The following is a 24211-nucleotide window of genomic DNA, read 5'->3' as shown; positions in this document are numbered from 1 at the left end:
AAAAAATCAGCCAAGTTTTCTAATCCTGTACAACCTGTTAAAAATTGTACCTCAACTTGTGATTTCCCGCCCCACCAGACATCGGCCATGGAGAGATGCTATTGAACGCTGGGTGGTACAGTTGCCGTGGCAACCATAAGACGTCCATTGAGTATAGTGCACGGGTCTAATTCTAAATAATAGGATCTGAGCAAAGTAGCCACCAGGTGTTGTACGTGTACGCTCTAGCATGCAGGAACATCTCTCAACGCCCGATGTCAGGTCCGGCAGCAGATCACAAGTGGAATTACCCTTTAAAGAATTTAAAAGTGTATGCGTGCCTATAACTAGCTTCTGACATGTTATTAAAATTCAGATATAAGATTGCATCAGTGGTGGACAGCGAGCATGCTCATTACATCCTTACCAATGTAAATGGGAGAAGCGTGAGCGTAAGTCAGATAAATGGAAATCTCTAAGTTACTGGATGCCTTGTTGTCATAGAGTGTTAAAAATGAACCTTTCCTTTAATTCTTGGTTTGGCCACAAATGTTCTTTACCCAGACAATAAGACAATGACGTAATGCGTGTGTGCCATCAACAGACTTTATACAATAATGACAAAACGAAAAATACAGTTTATGGGAAACTTTGTACAGAATGCCAGTTCAGATGTTTAGTGAGTAGGGGAGGGTTACAGACAGGGCGCTTATACATCCATACTTTCTGCAGATATCCGCAGCATTTCAGCTGCATGCTGTTCTGATGTATTTTAGTCTTTTACTGTATCCCATGCATTATGATAATAAACAGGAAACACGGAAGTTAAGAAACTTTGCCAGACTTAAAATGTCCAAAAATATTCACTTGTAAAATCAATAAGAAGAAAGTCAAAGGCTTCCTCCTAATCTAAACAGCAGCAGTAGCAGCAGTCAGGACCGACTGGGCCACCCATCTGCACAGGCTGTTTATACACTTAAACTAACACCACAAGATTTACAGCAGACTAGGGGAAAACCTGAATAAATTATGTTCTTGCCATTTATTTACACTCACATATATTGGTTTACGATCCTAGAATAAATGATCTTTTGTATTCTGCTGGGTCACAGCAAGTAGAAAACAAACAGCTGGATACAAAAGGTAAACCTTGTTCTGTCACCCTACGGTGCCACTTCTCCCTTTTATTTCAATTCTACCCATGATATCAGCTGTGCCTTGTATGAGGTTGCTGCTTTATTTATCTACAATGTATGACCTTGTAAATGATTCGAATACCAATGAAATCGAACATTTACTCGAAAACCATTGGCAGATGACTTTCACAACACCTTGACCCATGTTTCTTCCAATGTTCAAAGGACTGATTTCTATGAATTTTTATGGGGACAAAAAACAAACTTCAAAATAGGTACTTGGCCATAGTCAACCTCCACGGCTAGATTTGTACATTTAACCTGTTCTGAGTCAGCTGTTGGACTTTAGGTTTGATACCCTTCTCCTCAACTTCTTCAAATTCATACATCAAATTACTTAAAGTGGACCTGTCACCTCTCCTGAGTGGTCTGTTTGAGTAAATAACTGTATTCCCCGTGAAATAACAATTTTGGAGAATCAGAATCCTCTCTTAGAACTCTATGTTTTAGATTCACTTTAAAAAAAAACCATAAGAAATTGTATATCCCTCTAGTAGTTTGGTCATTTTGATAAAGATACTTTTGGTTCTAGTGTGTTTTGTGCCTTTCCTCTGTTATTCCTGCTAGAAATGTATGAATAAATTGACAACCGGGTGTTACCAGTTGGGGGTGTGTCCATATACAGACTGACAATGACCAATCAGTGCTGACAGAGTGAGATTGTAGGGACACGTCCCTTTGTCAAGGGGAATGGTAACACCCAGTTGTCAATTTATTCATCGATTTCTAGGAGGAACAACAGATGAATAGCTCAACAGTGTTCTGAGAAAATATGTTTCAGAATTGTTATTTCATGTGAATACAAGTATTTACTCAAATAGACCTGCCAGGAGAAGCAACAGGTCCTCTTTAAAAGGTTTGACAAGTATATAAATGTTGTTTTTTATATTGTGTACTAATAGCTGAATATGGACTCTAGGGGGAAAGGCACTAAACAGATTGAAGGTGCTCACCAGGGTCTCCTGGACAGAGGACCAACCCTAGCGGTGAGCAACCCTCAGGTCATTGGAAGAATGTACCTATGGGCATGTTATGGCTGCCATTAGTGTCTTTTAACTTTGGCAATCTAGAATGACAACTCTAAAATGGCTAAAGGGAAAGTTAAAACACATCATACAAAAAAAATTTTTTTTATTTTACGGGGGAGATTATTTTTAACAAAACGAAAAAGCATAATTCCACAGCTTTACATTGACAGAATCTAACTGTTAATGAATTACATGCATGTACATCATCTCTTGGTGTATCCATGTTATAAGACTATATGATAAGGGAGAGGAACTGCTGTTTAGGCCTCAAGTACACAGGCATTTGTTTCCATCTTCCAGCTAACCCATTCCTTCACAGAGATCATAAATCTCTATGAAGAAAAGAAGCAGCCATGTGCACGTGATGTACTACAAACAATGATGGAAGTAGCACCGATGTTCACCGGTAATTTGGGGCGAGGTTGATTGCTGCAAACCAGTTATGACAATGGGGCGACAGAAGGTTCTAACTTATTTTTTAATAATCAAATGTTTTTGACACTAAAAAGGAGAATAGTGCACATTCGGCTGAGATTTCAATTTCATATCAAACCAAATATCAGAATTATGGAGGAGGCGATACATAAATCCGCAGGTGCTCTCACTTCGAGGTCTCTTTGAGAGGTGGCTATATGTGCACATTTCCCCTCAGTTTACTTCAATCAACATGAGGACTGGAACTTACTTCATCTTGAGATTGGTGAGAGTTTCTGCTGCTATACTATTAGGGTATGTTCACACGCACTGTTTTCAGACGTAATTCGGTCGTTTTACGCCTCCAATTACGCCTGAAAAAACGGCTCCATTCTGCCTACAAACATCTGCCCATTGCTTTCAATGGGATTTACGATGTTCTGTTCCCACGAGGTGTAATTTTACGCGTCGCTGTCAAAAGACGGCGCGTAAAAAGACGCCCGTGTCAAAGAAGTGCATGTCACTTCTTGGGACGCTTTTGGAGCCATTTTTCATTGACTCCATAGAAAAACAGCTCCAATAACGTCCGTAAAATACGCAGCAAAAAACGCGAGTTGTTAAAAAACGTCTGAAAATCAGGAGCTGTTTTCAGGCGAAAACAGCTCCGTATTTTCAGACGTATTTTGCTACTGCGTGTGAACATACACTTATTGATATGACTTATGAGGAACGAGCATTAACGGCTATGTAAACCTTTGAGCACATTTTTTTTTAAATAAAACAACGTATTAGAGGATTTTAGACAACTTTTTAATTGGTGTTTATTTTAAAAAAAATACACCTGTTTTCATTCACATATAAGTTATGAACTTAGATATGATCAATAACAGCTGGATCCTGCATGTCAGAGACACACTGGACCCACTGTCACCGCTAAACCAGACGGATTCGGGTTTGAGCGCAAGATGCAGCTTCTATGTATCCAGGATACATAGAAGCTGTATCTCAAAGAGTAATATTTTTTTTGTAATATGAAACAATTAAAAAAAATTGTCTAAAATCCCCTAATGCGTTGTTATATATATATATATATATATATATATATATATATATATATATATATATATAAATGCGCTTAAAGGTTTACATAGCCTAAGTCTGTGAGTTTATACAATGACAAAAACTCAAAAAATAAGATCTTACTAGGAATCTATCAGCTCTTCAACACTTAGGATTCAGTACCTACTTCCCTGTAGACCATTTCTTTATCACAATGATCTTAACATCATCTACATATCACATTTTTTTTATCCTCTGAAGTCAATTTCACCATAACCATGTTTATTTCAATGGTGAGAGGGGAATAAGCTGCCAGTCCCCTCTAGCAAAGACTTAACTCTTGTGGGGAAAAAAAAGGATCGGCATGTAGAAATCCAACATGCCTGATTCCTTTTCCTTCCAACATAAGCTGTCAAGGAGACTGTCAGGACTCCGCTGAAATCGCCGGAATCTGCCGTCTTTTGTCTAATGTGTATGGCAGCTTAAAAAACTGCTTGAATAAGTATGTTTACACTTGCAGACTGTGTTACATTTTAAGTTTTTAAAATGAAGTTCCGCATTTAGGCTATGTTCACACGGAGTATTTTGGGGGAGGAATATCTGCCTCAAAATTACGTTTGGAACTTTGAGGCAGATATTCCTCTCCCTGCACGCCGATTTTCGCGGCGATTATCGCGCCGTTTTTCGCCCGCGGCCATTGAGCGCCGCGGGCATAAAACAGCGAGAAATACCCTTTCTCCTGCCTCCCATTGAAGTCAATGGGAGGTCAGAGGCGGAAGCGCCCGAAGATAGGACATGTCGCTTCTTTTTCCCGCGAGGCAGTTTTACTGCTCGCGGGAAAAAGACGCCGACGCCTCCCATTGAAATCAATGGGAGGCGTTCTCGGGCCGTTTTTGCCGAGTTTTGCGAAGCGGTTTCCGCGTCAAAAAACTCGGCAAAATACCCCGTGTGAACATAGCCTTACATCCACTTTATAAAAAAACAAAAAACATAAGAAATTGTATATCCCTCTAGCAGTTTGGTCATTTTGATAAAGATACTTTTGGTTCTAGTGAGTTTTGTATTCCCTACACTCCCATCACTTTACATCATGCTGCATGGTTGCATGGTGAATATCACCCCATCCAAATTTAAATTCTAAAACATTTCTGGGAAAACACATTGATGGCCAATCCTTGAGATAGGCCATCAATGTGTGATCGGTGGGGGTCTGAACCTCATGATTCCCACCGATCAGCCGAACAAACAGATGCCTAGGATGCACTGACAGGCACAGACACTTACGAACCCGCTGCTGTACCAGGATAAACACTGACGGGGCCAATGCTCACATAGTCTCTTTGTTTTCTTACTTTGCAGGGGTCCTGAAAGTCTGATTTCCATCATCACAATTTAATGGTGTGTGTATTCCCAGAAAACCCCTTTAAATGTAAGTGTTTTAAAAAGCCATACCAGTATTTAGAGGGATCATTGACCTTTAGGTCGGTAATGTTTTGCTTTAGATTAAAATGTAAGATTCCTTAAAAGTTATTGTGCTAAATGTACTCCATTATTGATGGCAGAAATAAACCTTAAAAGTTAGTAGGGTGCCTATGGAAGATAGCATCGGCGGCTTCCTGATACAGACGAGTTAACTTTCTACCACTGGAAAAACACTGAGTAGTTGCTGATATATTCCGTTTCAGCACAATCTGCCTTTCTGGCACACATCTTGCCATCGTCTGAAAGTACTCATCACAATTGTTTGATACCAATCTTGTGAATTGCAACATGAGTGATGTACTTATCAGGGCATCATGAAAAATAGAGCAATATTAAAAGGAATATGGAAAGTAGCTGAGAAGAGATGCAGAATTCCTATATGCCTGGAATGTTCTAGAAACAAGTTGTTTTTGTTTGCTATGCTGTCAGTATCTTTGCCATCAGAAATAAAACGCTGCTCTAACTTCAAAATGTAAGAACTTCTTTCATTTTTGTTTTTTTGATGATAGTAATGCTGACAACTTTTTTTGGTCCATCAAACTCAGCAGTACAATTACATGAATTTGCTTTTAATAAATTACCATTTTTGCATATATCAGTCAAAGCACCAAGTCTAAATAGTCGCAAAGTAAATGCATTATTAATTTAATTGCCACAACCTATTTAGCTAGCTTCTATCATAATTTGCTGTAACATGCAACCTATCAGAGAACAGAGTCAAATCTAAAGCGCACAAAAGTAAACAGATTAGATTGTCCTGGAGAGATTAGAATGTCGCAAGCTTGCACTATTCCAGCCAGTACATTAATGTTTTAAACAGGTAAGAAAGAAATAACTCAATTTGCAGAAAAATGAACGTTCAGTTTGCTGATGAAGAAGTTTCCAGCCTTCAGCAGCCTTTTAAACTATATCAATAAAAGGGGTAAAATACAGTTTTACTATAAGAAAACACTAACATCATGGTTAACTAGCAGCGTAGCAGGCATAGCTGCTGCTATGGGGCCCAGTAACGAAGGGGGCCCATCTGCACTTGAGGGTGAAGTGCAGACCAAAATATCAAGCCCATTCCAAGTTTTGCTGTAGGGCCTTATGATAACTTGTTACATCCCTGATGAAACACATGGGACAAGAGAAGGAGGAACACTTGTTCTTTTGAGAAGTCTGAGGTCCAATTTTAACCGGAAGATTTTATGGGATAAATTTGCTTATTGCGTGTTTGATAAGTATAGTGAAAATACACTCTTCCCAGCAATAAAGCTTATGGTTTCTGTTGTAGGACTTCCTATCTAAATACATACATACAATATCTCATTCATCCTATCGGGCAGTGAGCCCAGCTAAAAGACTAGAATGAATACACACCACTGTAATATACATAAAAGTTGCAATTCTATGTTTTTTTTAAGAATGTGGGATAGACCCCCATCCTGAAAGGGTCCCCAGTTTTATTTTATTGAATTATATATTTATGTTGTGTAAGGTGCCAAATGTGTGTGCCAAGAAAACGGGCACTGTTCCCTTAAATATGCCATATTTTGATATGCTTACTACTATTACCTCCCCAGCAGTGTTTATCCCAAAGAAAGTGACAGCAGAATCAGTGGGTGAAGGGCAAGAGCCTCCCCATGTGTTGTGGAATACGGTCGGTCGGGTGCCCGAGTGAGACAGAGATATTGGCGGGTGACTGTGGCAGAAGCATTCCTGCCAGTAAGCAAGTGAGGTCAAGCAAGGACCTATGATTTAAAGAGGACGTTACCCGTGTATCAGGGAGGAGTGCCCGTGACCATGTCCCACTAAGTATTGAGCCAGCCATCACTGCCTGCCTGAACACAGTGGAAGTGGTAACGTTTAAGAACGTTGTTTGTCTGCTGTGGTTGTGTGCGACTCCAACATTGGCCTGATGAAGGACTTTATTTTGCCACTACTACCCTGCATTGGTCTTAGACCACCCAGGCCTACACGTTAACCGTTTGACACAATTATAAGTATATATTGGAGTATTCTTCTCCAAAGGCTGTGGTTGAGGCCATGGTCACCAAGATAATAAACTGTATAGAAGATATGCTTCATTCATATATACATGTTAAAAAATGGAACATGAAATACAGCTCCTGAACATTTTGAATAGACAGTAAAATTTGAATCCAAAATTTTAGGAGGTTAACAGAGTTTTCCAGTCCCCAAAAATTGATGGGCTATTTGCAGCCTTTTCAGCAATACCGGTGAATCACCGCTACGTCAGTGTCGACGATTTACAGTGAGAAAGTAGAAATGAAGGGGAAGCAGCACTCGTACGAGCGCTGCAACCCTTTCAAAGCAGCTGATCGGCGGGGGTCGTGGGAGTCGGACCCCAAACAATCAGCTATTGATGGCCTATCCTGAGGATAGCACATACATTTTTAGGAACTGGAAAACTCCTTTAAAAGGCTTTATATATTATTTTTCAAGTAGTCATGAACTGGTACCTATAATGTCAGATTAAAGAAACAAAATCCTTTAGTATACTAATACATCCAGCAGATAGACTTTGGGTCATAAACAGTCCTTTCCAGGTGTAACTTACCTTTCCTTTGGTGTTCCAACTCCATGCTTGCCCAATAAATGGGTGTTTAGATGTTTTCTCATAACAAAAGCGACACTGAAACAAAAGAAAAAAAAATAGATGATATACAATTTCCAAATCTAAACTATATATAAAAAAATGTCTGTTTAACCAAATAAATGGGAGATAAGATATTCTAGAAATGCTAACAATGTAAAACAAGTTTTGATATAGGACTTCACTGTTCTATTTATATATTTCAACAAAACACTTGACGTCAAACAGGACAGCAGCCGAGTATATTTCAGCATTACAAAACAATAGAGTTCTAGCCAGTTAATATTTGTGTTGCAATAGTTTTTACGAAGATAATCCGTGATGTTCTGAGTGACACAAAAGTACAGTTGTATATAACGTATCTCTAGAACAGTTAATGCACATTTCAAATCAGACCAGGGAATACACAATAACGAAAAAAATAAATACTAGATTTATACTAGAAGGAACAATGTTACACACACAGACAAAATTCCGTGACACACGGATCCATTTTTCTTAAATACGATTTCTACCCAAATGTAAAATGGTCATATATTAGTAAGTAAAAAATTAGAGCTGCAGTCAAAGTTTGGCCATAATATTTATTTTATTTGCAGAGATATTGGCTTTTTTGTTGTTGTTGTTGTGACCATTTTTGCAAAAGTGACAAGAAGGGCACTTATAATGGTTGTCACCTCTGGATTAGCTTCTAAAAAACTTTTATTCCTTCAGCATGTTAAATCAACAACAAAGTGACCTTCAGATGCGGAGAAGCGAATGCAAAAGCCACAACGAATATGTCTGCCACAACTCAATACAAAAAAGCGGATATCCCTTTAAGTACATAAAAAATAATTATTGTTCTAATTCTGCATTGCTAATATATGAGAAATGTTTTGTTCGGTTAGAATTTTTTTGTGAAATCTTACATTGATGGGATATTCTTAAGGGGGTTTTACACTGGGTGGGTCCAAAATGTGTAGTTTTATTGTTGCCCCATCTGTTAGGTTTTTTTTATGTTTTTTTTATTCCTTTAGGCTTCACTATCACTTTTTTTTTTTTTTAGTGAATGAGCAAAACTTATTGTCACCAAAAAAAAAAGATTGCTGACTTTAAACGATTGCACATGTTCAGAATACGATCAGAATTGCTGTATTATTTTAGAGGCTCTGTCACTAGTTTATTAATGCCCTATCTCCTAACTAATCTAGAAGGCGCTATGATGCAGTGTAAAAATTTTTCAAAAACTTTTATTATTTGCAAAGTTATGAGCATTTTTCTAAATATTCTAATTTGGCTATACTTGTCAAATGGGAAGTAACTTTTACTTTTCCCTCTGGGCGGTGTAATGTTTTCTGTATGACGCGGTCCAATTGTCATAGAGCTTCTCCCCCTTCCCTGCCCCGCAACACAGCGTGATCATATAGTATACAGCTTCCATTCCTGACTGTGTTTTCAACTGGTGATATCTCCGGTTGTTTCACAGCTAGAACTGTGATCCTGGTGCCATATGAAAAATAGCCGTAGATATGGCTCTTTGAAGTGATCCATCCTACCCTCCAGCCTTAGTTTCTCACACTGTGTGAAGCAACTGATAGGACAGCGTCAGAGGCTGTGAGGTAGCTCCACCTCAGGAGAATCGCTGGATTTGACACCCACTTATCTGGTATGGCCTCATTTGTATATTTAGAAAAAAGTTCATGACTTTTAAAACAATAAACTTTTTGGGACACAATTTTCACTAGCATTATCAGTGTGACAGTGCCTATTAGATTAGCTAGGAGATTGGGCATTAATAAATGAGTGACCAATCCTCTCTAAAGATTTGGCTGTTTGGCATTTAACCAGATTGTAATGTATATAGCCTGCCTTGACTATCCAACCACAAGACTGTTAGTCCCATGTATTTCTTACACATCAGTGTTTATATCTATAAATACAATATATTAACCCCTTCCTGACATTTGACGTATCCATACGCCAAAGTCGGGCAGGGGAAGTATGGAACGGACTCACGGAGTGAACCCGCTCCATACGATGTCAACGAGCGGGATCGCGCGCGAACCCGCTTGTTTAACTTGTTAAATGCCGCAGTCAATAGCGACCGCGGCGGTTAAATCGTTAGAAAGAGGGGGCGACCCCCTCTAACAGCTCATCGCGCCCCCCGCAATGCAATCGCGGGGTAGCGATGGCTGCCTGGGGGCCTAATGAAGGCCCCCAGGTCCGCCATCTTTGTGCTCCTATAAAGCTCTGCCTCCAGCAGGGCTTAATAGAAGCCTGTCAGAATCACGATATACTGCAAAACATTAGTATTGCAGTATATAGTGCAAGCGATCTAACGATTGCTGGTTGAAGTCCCCTAGGGGGACTAATAAAAAAAAGTAATACAAAGGTTTTTTTTAATTAAAAAAATATATATATTAAAAGTAAAAAAAAAAAAACCCTATTCACAATTCCCCCTAGAGCATAGTAAATAAATAAACATAATGGGTATCGCCGCATCTATAAAAGTCTGAACTATTACAATATATCATTATTTAACCCGCACGGTGAACGCCGTAAAAAAAAAAAATGTAAATGCCATAATCACTGTTTTTCGGTCACTTAATCTCCCACAAAAAATGAAATAAAAAGTGATAAAAACGTCGCATGTACCCCAAAATGGTATCATTAAAAACTACAGCTTATCCCGCAAAAAATAAGCCCTCATACCACTTAATCGACGGAAAAATAAAAAAAAGTTATGGCTCTCAGAATTTGGCAACACAAAATTAATTTAATTTTTTGCACTTCGGTTTTTACTTGTAAAAGTAGTAAAATATAGAAAAAAAAACTATATACTAAAACTAAAAACCATATATATTTGGTATCGCCATAATCGTATTGACCCACAGAATAAAGTTAACATGTTGTTTTAATTGCACAGTGAATTCCATAAAAACGACGCGCAAAAAACAATGGAGGAATCTCATTTATTTTCATGTTCTACCCCACAAATATTTTTTTTCATGTTTCCTAGTACATTATATGGTACGAAAAACTACAACTCGTCCCGCAAAATCAAGCCCTCATAGGACTAGATCGACGAAAAAATAAAAAAGTTATGGCTTTTGGAAGGTGGGGAGGAAAAAACAAAAATCTAATCTGAAAAAGGGCTGCGGCGGGAAGGGGTTAACATTTGTCACACATGCTCGGCTGTTCATTTAATAAGTTGAACTGTGAGCCTATTAAATGATCACGCCATACAACTTTTCCCCTCCTTGTCCATCCATCTGAGGTAGAAATTGGGATGGGGGTCCTTATTCTAGCAATCGGTAGGTGTTCCAAAGGACAAAAAACCATCAAACCAACATTTACTTACCATGTGAATAGTTAGAAAGCCCTACAGGTTACAAGCTTTCAAGACACAATTCTATAAGGCTAGAAAAATAAAACTATTTTCTACCAGAACATATAAAAAGGCTGTAAACTATATAAAGATTTTTTTGGGCTGAAGTTATAGACATACAATATTTTTTTTTATTTTCAATTTCTGGAATACCAGCTTGATTAAAACACAACATAAACACTTTCAAAAGAGAATTTTAATGATAAAGGAAATGTCGTGTCCAGCGCAAATGTGATGGTGGCTGAAGCCGGCAGAAGAGGAGGAAGCCTTTATTCATGGTATGATGTCTGCGCTGTTATGAGCGGAGCTTTTAATTATGTTGCGGGATGATGGAGGCTGACAATTTAGATATGCTGCAAATGCAAGGAAAAAAAATCCAAATTGCTCACTTGATAAGCAAATGTTTCTGTTACAACTTCCAGTGTGAAAAGGACTCGCAAACATTTTTGTTAATTATGTATTACAGCTGTCCTTCATAAACTTAATTACTAATTGCTGAAAGGCAATGGGATTCCATTTGCATATGTACACGAAAGGCATGAAATATGCAGAAATATGATTTTAATTAGCATGCAGTGATATGAAGGGATACAAATCAAACTGGCATGTTAGAAGATTTTTAACATTAAACACTGAATTCATCTGGACACTTTGCATATAATGGACACAGTTGAATTATGGAATGCAGACAGCATTCAATTCAAAACCATGGCTTTACCAGCTTAATGCCAAACGGTTTCCTCCTTGCCAGCGAGACATTTTCTCTTAATGAAAAAATAAAAATAAAGAATACTATGGGCATCATAGTAATGACCGAATAATAAGCTTTGCTAGTAATATAGTGTGTGTGTGTGTGTATATATATATATATATATATATATATATACACACATATATATATATATATATATACACACACACACACACACACACACACACTGGCAATTGATCAATAGAAATCTTTTTAAAAGTGTCAGACTTGAATGTATATCAGTATGGTTTTGTTATATATACTGTCTTAATGTTTAGGCTGGGTTCACACGACCTATTTTCAGGCGTAAACGAGGCGTATTATGCCTAGTTTTACGCCTGAAAATAGGGCTACAATACGTCGGCAAACATCTGCCCATTCATTTGAATGGGTTTGCCGACGTATTGTGCAGACGACCTGTAATTTACACGTCGTCGTTTGACAACTGTCAAACGACGACGCGTAAATTGACTGCCTCGGCAAAGAAGTGCAGGGCACTTCTTTGCCACGTAATTTGAGCCGTTCTTCTTTGAACTCAATGAAGAGCAGCTCAAGATATACGAGCGTCAGAGACGTCATACGAGCGATCAGAAGAAGGCAGGAGTCTTGCGGCGGTCCACACCGGTCAGGTGACAGGTCAGGTGACTGGACTGGTCCACTTCCGGGCCGGCATCGACACCAGTGAGAACACTGCCGCAAGACTCCTGCATTCTTCTGATGGTGAGTGACGTCAAAGCAGAGCGGAGAGTGGCAGCAGTAGGCTACCTCTACCGCTCTCCGCTCTGGCAGCATTGTGGCACAAAGTATAAGAGGTTGCGTTGCGCTATCTACAGGGGGGCTGTGTGCGGAGTTATGTACATGGGGGCTGTGTGCGGCGTTATCTACAGGGGGGGCTGTTTGTGGCACTATGTACAGGGGGCTGTGTGGAGCTATCTACAGGGGGGCTGTGTGGAGCTATCTACAGGGGGGGCTGTGCGGGAAGCTATCTACAGGGGGGCTGTGTGTGGAGCTATCTACAGGGGGGCTGTGTGTGGAGCTATCTACAGGGGGGCTGTATCTGAAGCTATCTACATGAGGGCTCTGGTGGATGATTTTTCCATTGACCAGTAGCAGAGTTACACAACTGGAAAAAAAAAATCCCCATTATGTAACTCTGCTACCTGTCAATTGAAAAGTCATCAACCACAGGGTCTCCCTCTTGACTTTCATTGTTCTTAGCCTTTTGGTTTGCCCTGTAGCTGCTGCCGTGATGAGCAAATGTTATACCCAAGATAGGAAAAGTAATATAAAGACGATATAACCGGATCCATAATATCTGTGTTATCAAGACAGTCTAGAGATCCGCAGTGAGAATGTGTGCTTGTTATTTGCAGAAGGATCTGGCCGTGATTTGATTTGTTTATGCGGGATATTGGGCGTGGTTAGGGGCGTGGCTTAAAATGTCCCTCTTTTCCGAATTCAAAATTTGAGAGGTTTTAGTAAATACTTGCCACGAAAAGGCAATGCTGAAATATCCTTTCTTAGAACTCTGCATTGTGATGTTCCTCTGTTATTCCTCCTGGAAATTTATAAATAAATTGACAACTGGGTGTTACCAATCCCCTAGCAGATGGGGCGTGTCCCTATATACTCGGGTCCCTAATCAAATCAGTGCCGACCGTGTCAGACTGTGTAGGGACACACCCTACTGGCAATGGAAATGTCTCAATTTTATTCATACATTACCAGGAGGAATAACAGAGGAACAGTGCAATGTACATTTCTAAGAAAAGATGCTACACCATTATTAAATATGTAGTAAATATAAGCATTTATTAAAAAGTACATGTAAGGAGAGCAGACGTGTCCTTGTTAACCCATTGTGTTACTAACGGTGTATCTGAACATCCTTGACTTCTATGGTCTTCCTCATAACACAATACTTAATGGCACCACTTGAAATAATATGTATGGGCAGGCAAAAACCTTCTGCCACAGACGTATATCGTGAAAGAGGGCCTTCTATTTCTTTAGCCTTGGGGGCTGTGCCTGAGTTCATTACTGCCAGGAATATACTTATCCCTTGTATGCATGCTGCTTTTAGGAGTGATCAATTAAATATTTGTCTTTATGATTCAAACATTTTACACGTCTAATGGATTGCCTGTAATAACTATCAAGCAGTTCTTTCATGTCTAGACTGTCACGCTATGAAAAATCTACATAGTTTCATATACAGTACGCAGAAGAAGGGGGATTCTTTATGGCTCTGTTCAAGTCAATGTGTTTTCATTGGATGGGAAGATTTACATTCACTGTAATGCAGGCTCAAGGCTCTAAAATAGAAAAGCCATTGCCGAAGCAGAGAGGCATTAGAGATGCCATTTATTAGTTATAGATCTCTAAGGAGAGAATGATCAGCTTGTAATACTTGCCCCATGGTCAATCTATTTCTACTTTTTCCTGAAGCCGGATGCGGTTTAAAACTCGGTGGGATTTATACAATTTCAGACCACATGAGACTTTTTTTTTTTAATTGATTCTGTCAGAAAATTGTATATTTTATACTGTATAATACATACCATACTCCAAAGTTTAATGCATGAGCTGCCAAGGAAGACAGAAAATCTTAACTATATTATTCAAAATTCATTTAATTTAAATAGAAAAACTATAACAAAAAAAAAAAAACAGACTCAGATTTGATAGAATTCTATGCATTGCAGTGGACTATAAAAGAAGGAGGAACCTGTGTGTGGCAAACTATTCCAGGATAGTGCAAGTGTGATAAACGCAAAGTCTTGCCCACATTATATACCCTCTGTATTGTTCTCAATCTTCAAGTCTGTAATAGACAGGCACATTTACTAATACTACAGTATGCCAGAGTGGAATACAAGTGTGGCATGTGCAGACACTGACCGCAACGGGCCCCTGTGCAAGAAGTGTGTCTGGGCCCCTGTGCAAGAAGTGCGTCTGGGCCCCTGTGCAAGAAGTGCGTCTGGGCCCCTGTGCAAGAAGTGCGTCTGGGCCCCTGTGCCTACAATGGCAACAAAGCTAGACAACGATAAATATATACTCACATACACTGTAGCAGGGCAGCTATTAAATTGGCATGTTTGTGTCACAAAGTATCCCTGGTTACCTAAAATGTCAATTTATAGCAGAGAGAAGGGGTCTTTTTCGGCATTTGGTTGGGTTCAAAACCTGGAATAGGGCCTGTTTGCTGGAGTGGGGAGAGAAGGGCGGACTCCCTCTCCAACCATACACATGGCTCAGATTGCCTAATTATCCTAATTAGGAGCCAGCTGGGAGAGCTTAAATAAGGAGTAATCTGTTAACACATGGTCCTAAGCCGGGGCAAGGCAGGCATTGCCAGCCTATGGGAGTCAATATGTTCTGGTAATGAACAAATGCGTGTTTTGAGGTGCTTGGTAGCGGATATGTTTAATTACTAGCTAGTGGGCCTAGGATTTATTTATTGTTTTTTTCTGCATGAGAACATAATAAAATTGGCTGAGGCTAGTTGTACAAAACCCTTTGCCTTTGTGTGCCAACCATCTTACCCAAGAGATAGCGGTACCATTATCCAATTCCCCTGAAAAACGTACAACGCATACATACCACGCACTTTAGGACACATGGCACTCACACATAGAACTAATGGCACACACACACCGCTTATACATGGGAGGAATGGCACACAGACCACTCACACACAAGACTCACACATAGGAAACATGCTGTGGGGAACACTGGCGGTAGACCACGAGAGCATCAGCACTGGAGCGGCAGAGGGTTTAAAAGGGGGGGTATTGTCTTTTTTGTTATTTTAACACATGCTGTAGACAGATTTTATTTTTTTACAGCTCTGACCCGTCCAGGCATGGACTCCTTAAAAAGGTCTGCTGTTGTATCTGGCACCAAGACGTTAGCAGCAGATCAGTTTAGTCCTGGAAGATGCGGTGGGCCTCGATGGATTGGACTTGCTTTTCAGCACACCCCACAGATGTTTGATCTGGGGAATTTAGAAGTCAACACCTTGAACTCTTTGTCATGTTCCTGAAATCGTTCCTGTCTTTTTCGCAGTCTCGCAGTCTCGCAGAGCACATAATCCTGCTAAAAGAGGCCAGTGACATTAGGTAATACCAACGGCAATGTTAATGTAGGTGATATGTGTCAAAACAACATCCACATCAATGCCAGGACTAAAAAGCAGAACATTGCCCAGAACATTACACTGCCTCTGCCGACTTGCCTTCTTCCCATAGTGCATCCCGATACCATCTCTTCCCCAGGTAAGCTGCACAAACCCAACCAGCCATCCACATGATTTAAAAGAAGACCTGATTCATCATGCCAGGCCACCTTCCTCCATTGCTTAACGGTCCAGTCCTGATGCTCACGTGCCCGTCTATGCAGCCCCAAACGTAGCAAGTTGCGATGCGATGTGTGCTCTGACAATTTTGTATCATAGCCAGCATTAAACGGTAATTTCCATCTAAGACATATATATAAAATAACGTACACATTTTTTAAACTGGATGGCTGTGATGGATGCCTCCGGTGGAAGCCATCTGTCGGCCATAGACTCCTTTGTATATACATTTTTTTTACTGGATTTTGTGACACTGCATTGAATTTGCACCATGACAAATTGCATAACTAAACGCTATTCAAGAAAAGTTAAGGCTGGACATATATGTGTATACACCCGGTTCACAATTTTCAGATACATATACAACGGTTTAACTCTATATATGAACAGAGTACACGTTTTTCTGACCAGCACATTTAGTACAGAATATTGCATAATTACACATTAACATATTCACCATCTTGAGTACAGAATATAGCTCATACCTTTACATCTGCAAACACCAGTTCACAGAAGATTATGCTGCATACACCTTTATATTAATCTCTTTGATGTGATGAAATGCTAATTATATATATATATATATATATGTCTATACACACACGTGTGTGTATATATATATATATATATATACACACACTCAAATATATATAGTATGTAATATATATATATATATACACACACACACATATAGATAGATAGATAGATAGATAGATAGATAGATAGATAGATAGATAGATAGAACAAGATGTGGTTAGAACTAAACAATACCTAGCATATATATATATATATATATATATATATATATATATATATATATATATATATATATATATATATATATATATATATATATTTACATTTACACATTCACTGCATATTTCTATCATTGTGCAGCAGAGATGCCTTTGCATTAGGAGATCACATTGCTTTTTATACCCAAGGCTCCAATTTTCTTGTGGCGACTGTGTAATATTTTGCAATGTAAAACTGACTGAGATGGAAGCTATTTTGCATGGTACAGTGGACATGGCTAACAAATGAGAGTTTTGTGGGCTGAGTGCTAGTCCCCTGCCTCATCTGCCACCCCTAATGACAGCAGCCACCTGCTGTTTTATGGTCACAGCTGGAGCCAGTTCACACTCCTTGGTGCCGAGTTCTGCCCATGAGCGCCAAGCTATCTCTTCGCCTCATTACTTTGATGAACTTTTTATGGTCAGCACCCATGAAGACCAAATCTAGGACTACAGAGCCCAGACTTGCTGCAGGGAGCGCTTCTAGCGAGCATGAAGCAATAAGGCACAGTTAGGCTGGAGCTGCTCCTGGCTGTCACTTACTTAACAACTCACTCTACCATACTCGGACTCTCAACAGGCCGCAACAGGTACAACATGAATTAATTGTAGGTAACCAGCAGTGCTTTAACACACTTAACTGTGGTATGCCCAAATGTCAGACCGTTATTTTATTTTATTTTTTTAACACAATAAACAACAACAAAAAATAGCAAAAAAGCAACTTTCCATTACAGCTCTTCTATGTGACTACAGTGTTTATCTTTGTCAGCTTATACCATTGCGTGATCACTGTATTAGCGTGTTTGTGTCTTAATGAACATTTTGATTGTAAATCATAAATATATCAGAGGTATTCCCATCTTAGATATCCACAGGATATGCCATAAATGTTTGATAGATAAAGGTCCCAGATCAGGGACCCACACCTATGTCCAGAACGGGAGTTCCTTGACCCCCGCCTGGTAAGCAAGGAATGATGATAGAATAAATGGAGAGGTGGCAACGCACAGGTGTACAGCTCGCTCTATTCTGTTCTATGGAAATTTCAGAAGTATACCATAATTGTCTAAGATGAGAAAAACCCTTTAAAAGGTATAATGCACACGGCAAAGCCATGTTCTCAGACCCTGTACGCAGGTGAAGTAGAACGGTAGTCACTTCATGTGCGGCTGTACCGTGCCCCTGTACTTCCATAATGCAGCATTCATTAGAGCACGCCACAACTTCTTTTAAATCAGTTTGAAAAAAGCTCTGTGTGTCTCCGTATAAAATCTAAGGCACGCAGAAGTACAACATGGCCCCAAAACAAGCTACTGGCGTAGTATTAGGGATCTATACAACACAAATCCATAATATGGCAGTGGGTATAAGGCTTAAAGGTGTATTTGAGTTTTAGAAAATAAAGGTTATAATTTGTAATAATAAAAATGAGGTTATCAAGATCTCTGCTCGTCATTCAATATAAACTTCTGTCTTGTAAAAAGCGGAGCACCTCTGTGTCGATCACATGACCAGGACAGATTATATATCGTATAACTTTTATAAAATAAACAGCAATTCCGCCACACATTCTTTTTTTAAACGCCATTCGCCGTGCGGTATAAATAACTTGTTAACTTAATTCTGCAATTACGGCGTTATCAAATTTAACAAAATAATAAAATTTTGTTTTACCACTTTTGCAAAAAAAACAAACAAACATTATTTAGAAGAAAATCAGTTGTTTTTGTGTCCCTATATTCTGAGAACCAGAACCTTTTTATTTTTCCATTGACGGAGCTATGTGAGGGCTTGTTTTTTTTGCGGGATGAGTTGCCATTTTCATTAGTATTTGAGACAGGGCCTAATTGGTGTACTAATATGGCAGTCCATCTAAAGGGTTAAACGGCTGGGATTGGAGCTATCTCCAATCCTGGCCGTTAGAGCGCGTGATCAAGCGGGCAGAGATTCTGTGCTTGCGGTATGATTGTGACATACATTTACGTAATTTCACAGGAAAGAAATCGTACTTATGATGCAAATGTACATCATGGGATGGGAAGGGGTAGAGGTTCTGGACAATACAGTGAAGGTACAGTATATTTTCTTTGTTACAGGGATACAAACATGACATATGGATGTAGCCATCTTTATCTTGACTCTTGCTAACTTGCTGCAGTGTGATATTACACAACAAAAGTCAAAGTCATTAAAAAAGTAAAGTTAAAGTTTCTTGACACTGTGTATTTAATGCGTTAAAAGTCAAGATAAAGATGGCAACATCTGTATGTGCCTATACTGCTACATACGTCTGCCATTAACTTTCATTGGCTTACCTGACCTTATAGCATATGCTATAATGTCCAGTTGACAAATGAGTAAGAAAACCAGGCAAATTTAATGAACGAATTAAATAATAAATTAGCTCTATTTTTACCAGCTTTAGGCCCTGTTCACACAGAGTCTTTTGGCATGTCTTTTGACACGGAAACCGCTTCAGAAACCGTGCAAAAAAACGTCCGAAAACGCCTCCCATTTATTATAATGGGAGGGGGAGGTGTTTTTTTCCCACGAGAGGGAAAACGAAGAGTCATGCCCTTTCTTCTGGCATCTCTGACCTATTGACATCAGTAGAAGACAGAGAAAGCGGTTTTCACTGGATTGTTTGCCCGTGGCGCTCAAAGGCCGTGGCCGAAAAAAACGGTGAAAAATGCGGCAAAGAGACTGCAGGTAGGTCAAAATCAATTTTTATGCAGATTTTTGCGCCTGCAAAAAAACTCTGTGTGAACAGGGCCTTATTTACAATCAGTATACACAGTCATATAAACGGAATGGTATTTTTATTTGTGTATTAACACAAATAATTTGCACAGTCCAAACATAATGTATGAGAGCAATCCTAAAATAGGCAAATGTTTAGAGAAATAATCAAGTCACAGTATCATCAATAAAAATCTTTCCAAGGTTTTAATCTCCACCCCTACAGAGATTCAACTACATTTAGAAACGAAATTCCAATGTACTCAAATTACAAAATATCCTATTATATTTCTTTAAGTTTCGCTTACTTGTCATTAAGCCACGTAGAGAATGCATGGGTCATTAGATTCATAAATCCACTAAAAATGAATAACTTGCACAAACATACATGAAAAAAAATGGGCTACGTAAATGACTACAATTATGAAATTAATTCGGAGATGCCATAAAAGGCTTGTGTTAGTTTTATTATATTTACATCTATTAGCATAAGGACATTGGGTAACAACAATTTAGCCCAGGGGGATTTTCTACGCAATACACAACATTTAATATGGGTTGTGTGTAACAATGCACAAAGGAAAGGCAATGTAGTGCCCTCATTTTTAGATTTTTTGCTGTTGCTTAAAGAGATCATGTCACCAGAATGCTGTTTTCCTATGTCTTTGGAGCAATAATTACAGAATTATGACACATATGTTCTGCACTATGTGACGTGTGATTTTCTTCCTGTAACTTCACACGGCAGATGTACTGAATTTTAGCCATGTATCTTAACAAAATGGCTGCTCATGTCGATCATGTCACCTGACATACTCTGTTGAAATCGGATTGGGTAGTGCCCTCATTGCAGCTTCAGCCTCATTCAGACCCAAATGACCATTAAGACTCATTCACTTCAAACTGAAGGAAATATATAATTAACTAATACTAATATACCCTGATAAGTAGTGACAAACAATTTAGGTATAATAAACAAAGCATGTCTAACACACATGGCAAAGCTGATCCTAAATGTATCCAGTTCCACCACTGGAATTATAAATCACCACCGCATGTCAAATAAGTAATGCCATGCTCAAATACACCTGTTTGAGGGGAGAGTGGCTTTATGCTGAATGGGTAGGATGCAAGACCCAGGAGCTCCACATTCCCACTACAACATTAGTAGCAATCCTCAACTTGGGGACCTCTGATCACCTAATCAAGATACCCCTCTTTGTCAGCTCACCTGGTCGAGAATTCTGTGGGGTGTACTGGGCAAATTGAAGCTCGACTCGCCCCTGATTCCAAGATCCCCAGACACATCCACCCCACATAAAATAGAGGACTAGGCCAGCCACGCAGCTTAGAGGTCAACGTTAAGCTTCTGGCTCTAATCAGGTGGACAAATCCTCACCTGCTAAGAGGCCCTGGGCAGCTCCTCAAAGCAGGTCAGTCATAGTAAACCAGGACTAGATCCCCAGCCCCTCTGGATCCATATGAATGTGGCATAATACCTGGCACACTCTTGGGCTGTGCTCCATTTGGATTAAGCTTCCCTAAGCCCCATCTCGAAGGCCCAAGCTATAGTTGTCACCATCACCAATAGCTTCCAGGAGAAACTGTCCAGTGGGACAATGCACTGCTGCCTAAGGTCATACCTGTCTGATTCATAGTCCCATGTGACATTCCCGACCGCAGTGCACATTCGGCAACTCCTCTATTGAACACCCCCATTGCTGCTGATTTAAAAGAGCATAGCTTCCCCACCCCTGCCATATGGTGCTTCCAGACATCCTAGACACACAGCCTCAATTTTTCCTGATATGAAAGGGTTCAGGTCCATTAAGTCTAAATCAGACTCTAAGGACACAGACATTATTGTTCACAACCCCTTTGGGGTTATAGATCTCGGTTTTGCTACCAAAACCCCTTAAATATGCACTAACTACATTGGCTTCTCATTTAGCTAAACAAGTTCCCTCAACTATTCTTGCTTGTAACATGGTTAAGATTCGACGAAGCAGACCTAGAGAGAACCCTAGTACCTCCGGAAGTGGTAACCTAGATCATTTTAACAGCCAAGGAACGTACCGAAGGCAACCTTCCTGACAAAATGGTGTCTACTAGGCTCCCTCCTGATGCAGCCCCAGACGATGATAGTGATGAATAAAGCACACTAGTAAAGACTTACCCATCTCCAAGTCGTTTATTAGCCACACATTAACCAAAGCACTTGACCGAGTGACCTTGGTTTGGCAAGATATTTAGCTGAAAGTTAAACAGTTTAAGTGGCAATCAAGTGGAGAACCTACTGCAGAAACAACCCAAGCCCACATTGTCACTTATACGGAAGCCTCCACCAAGTCCTTCTATTCATGTCAATTACACCTTAACATAATAGAATGGGTGAATGATCAAGATAATAGAGGCAAATTCAACAATTTACCTATAAAAGGTCTCTCGGAATCCATTCTGCCAGAATCATTGACGCCAAAATAAATCTTCATCTGAAGACCAGGTGACAATTACTTGGAGGACATTTCCATAATAAAAGCCCACAGTGTCCTCTGGTCAAATCCTAAACTAGCTGGGCATCCCATAGACATTATATGCAAGCTCTCCTGCTCCCAAGTCTGAGATGACATACTACAAAGATCCCGTGAGAAGGATCCTCTGGTGTTTGAAGGTTCACGCCTGTCACGGAGCGGGTTAGTGGACCCACTAGGCCGTACCGGCGCAGCGGGGAGGCAGCTGGCCAAACAACAGGACACCCCAGAAATACAATGTCCCGCACAAGGGTACCTGAATAGTCCAGATGGTGGCTGCAGCTCTGGCACAGATGAGATGGGTGCAGCAGATGGCGCCAAACGCGGCGGATGACACTGGAGCCGCAAGTTACGCCAGACATGGCGGATTCCTCCGGACCTGGCAGATGACACAGGACATGGCGGATTCCTCCGGACCTGGCAGATGACACAGGACGTGGCGGATTCCTCCAGACGTGGCAGATTCCTCCGGACGTGGCAGATGACACAGGACATGGCGGATTCCTCCGGACGTGGCAGATGACACAGGACGTGGCGGATTCCTTTAGACGTGGCAGATGACACAGGACGTGGCGGATTCCTCCGGATGTGGCAGATGACACAGGACGTGGCAGATGACACAGAACGTGGCAGATTCCTCTGGACGTGGCAGATTCCTCTGGACGTGGCAGATGACACAGGACGTGGCAGATTCCTCTGGACGTGGCAGATGACACAGGACGTGGCACGACTTGATACTAGGGCAAAGCACAGGAACGGGGAACAAGGTACGGGTAACAACAGGAACGGGAAACACTAAGGGACCATTTGCAAGTCAGACTGGGAAAACTAACAACGCTCAGGCATCGAACTAGGGGGCTGGACCCCTCTTATAGCCCAGGGTACTCACGGGTCAAATGTCGTTTAAGATGTCCGGTGCGCGCGCTGCCCCTTTAAGAGCGGGGACGAGCGTGCGCGTGCACCCTGCGGGCTCCGGCAGAGGTGAGTGGATGCAAGCGCTGGCGTCTCCTGAGGAGGAGGCTGGGGCCAGCGCTTGCCGACTCGTGGCTGCGGCTGTAAGCAGGAGGCTGGAGCTGACAGCCCGCAGCCATGGACATTACAATGCCTCTCACACTTTCAAGATTTAGCGAATATCACGCTCTCTACATGGCAAGTACTCAAGCCTCTAACAGATGTCCAAAGGAACCAACAAATCCCCTAGAGATGGCTCTTCACTTTCGGGTTTACTTTCCAAGTAGAAAGCAAGAGATACCCTATACGTAAGCATGGACAAATACATTATGCGGAACACTTCATTCCAGACTAGGTGGAAGTCCAAAACTTAAAGTCTCTTCTTTCCATTATGCCACCACCCTGTTGGAAGTAGTAGGACAAAGCAAAGTGGTCAAATCTCGTAAAAAGTCTGGGAAATTAACTCCTAAGAGAATTAACACTTGAATTTGTAACGTATACTTTCTCTTGATGGTCTTAGCCTGGCTTAGGTCTGTATAACCATATTCTGTTTTAAAACTTTGTATGATACATTTTCTGGAGTTCTCTCCTCTAACTACCTCCTTTTTATGTTCATTGCACTTATGTCATCTGAAACTTTTCCCTTCAAATTAGTATAGTAAATGGGTTTAGCTGCCCATCCATATGTGCTTAATGACACCCCCTGGTAATTACACCCCACCCATTGACAATTCCCCAGCCCCTCTATGTTTACGGTCTTGTACACCAGTCTCCCCTACTAACCTACCATTGGTCTTTGCTTACCCAGGTTTGGTAGACCCCTTTTGGGTAACCCCCCCCCCCACCAACTGCGCACCCCAACTCACCCCATGGCAGATCCTAAATCCATACCTAACCAACACCCATAACTCCGGACACATCCTCATTTGCGGTCTTCTCAGAAACGTTATATTATCCC

At 40.5% G+C, this 24211-nt stretch overlaps 1 protein-coding gene across 2 annotated transcripts in view; it reads right to left on the bottom strand.

Annotated features, from left to right (window-relative positions):
* ZNF407 (zinc finger protein 407) overlaps window positions 1-24211 on the bottom strand; it is a 499483-nt gene that overhangs the window by 300533 nt on the left and 174739 nt on the right. For both annotated transcript variants that reach the window (XM_075826495.1, XM_075826496.1), the window contains exon 4: window positions 7722-7796. In XM_075826495.1, the coding sequence (XP_075682610.1) occupies window positions 7722-7796 (75 nt within the window). The remainder of the gene's footprint in view (window positions 1-7721; window positions 7797-24211) is intronic.

The sequence above is a fragment of the Rhinoderma darwinii genome, chromosome 5, assembly GCF_050947455.1.
Source record: "Rhinoderma darwinii isolate aRhiDar2 chromosome 5, aRhiDar2.hap1, whole genome shotgun sequence".
Classification (NCBI taxonomy): Eukaryota; Metazoa; Chordata; class Amphibia; order Anura; family Rhinodermatidae; genus Rhinoderma; species Rhinoderma darwinii.
Note: the sequence above shows the minus strand (reverse complement) of the source record. Positions and strands in the feature narration are given on the sequence as shown.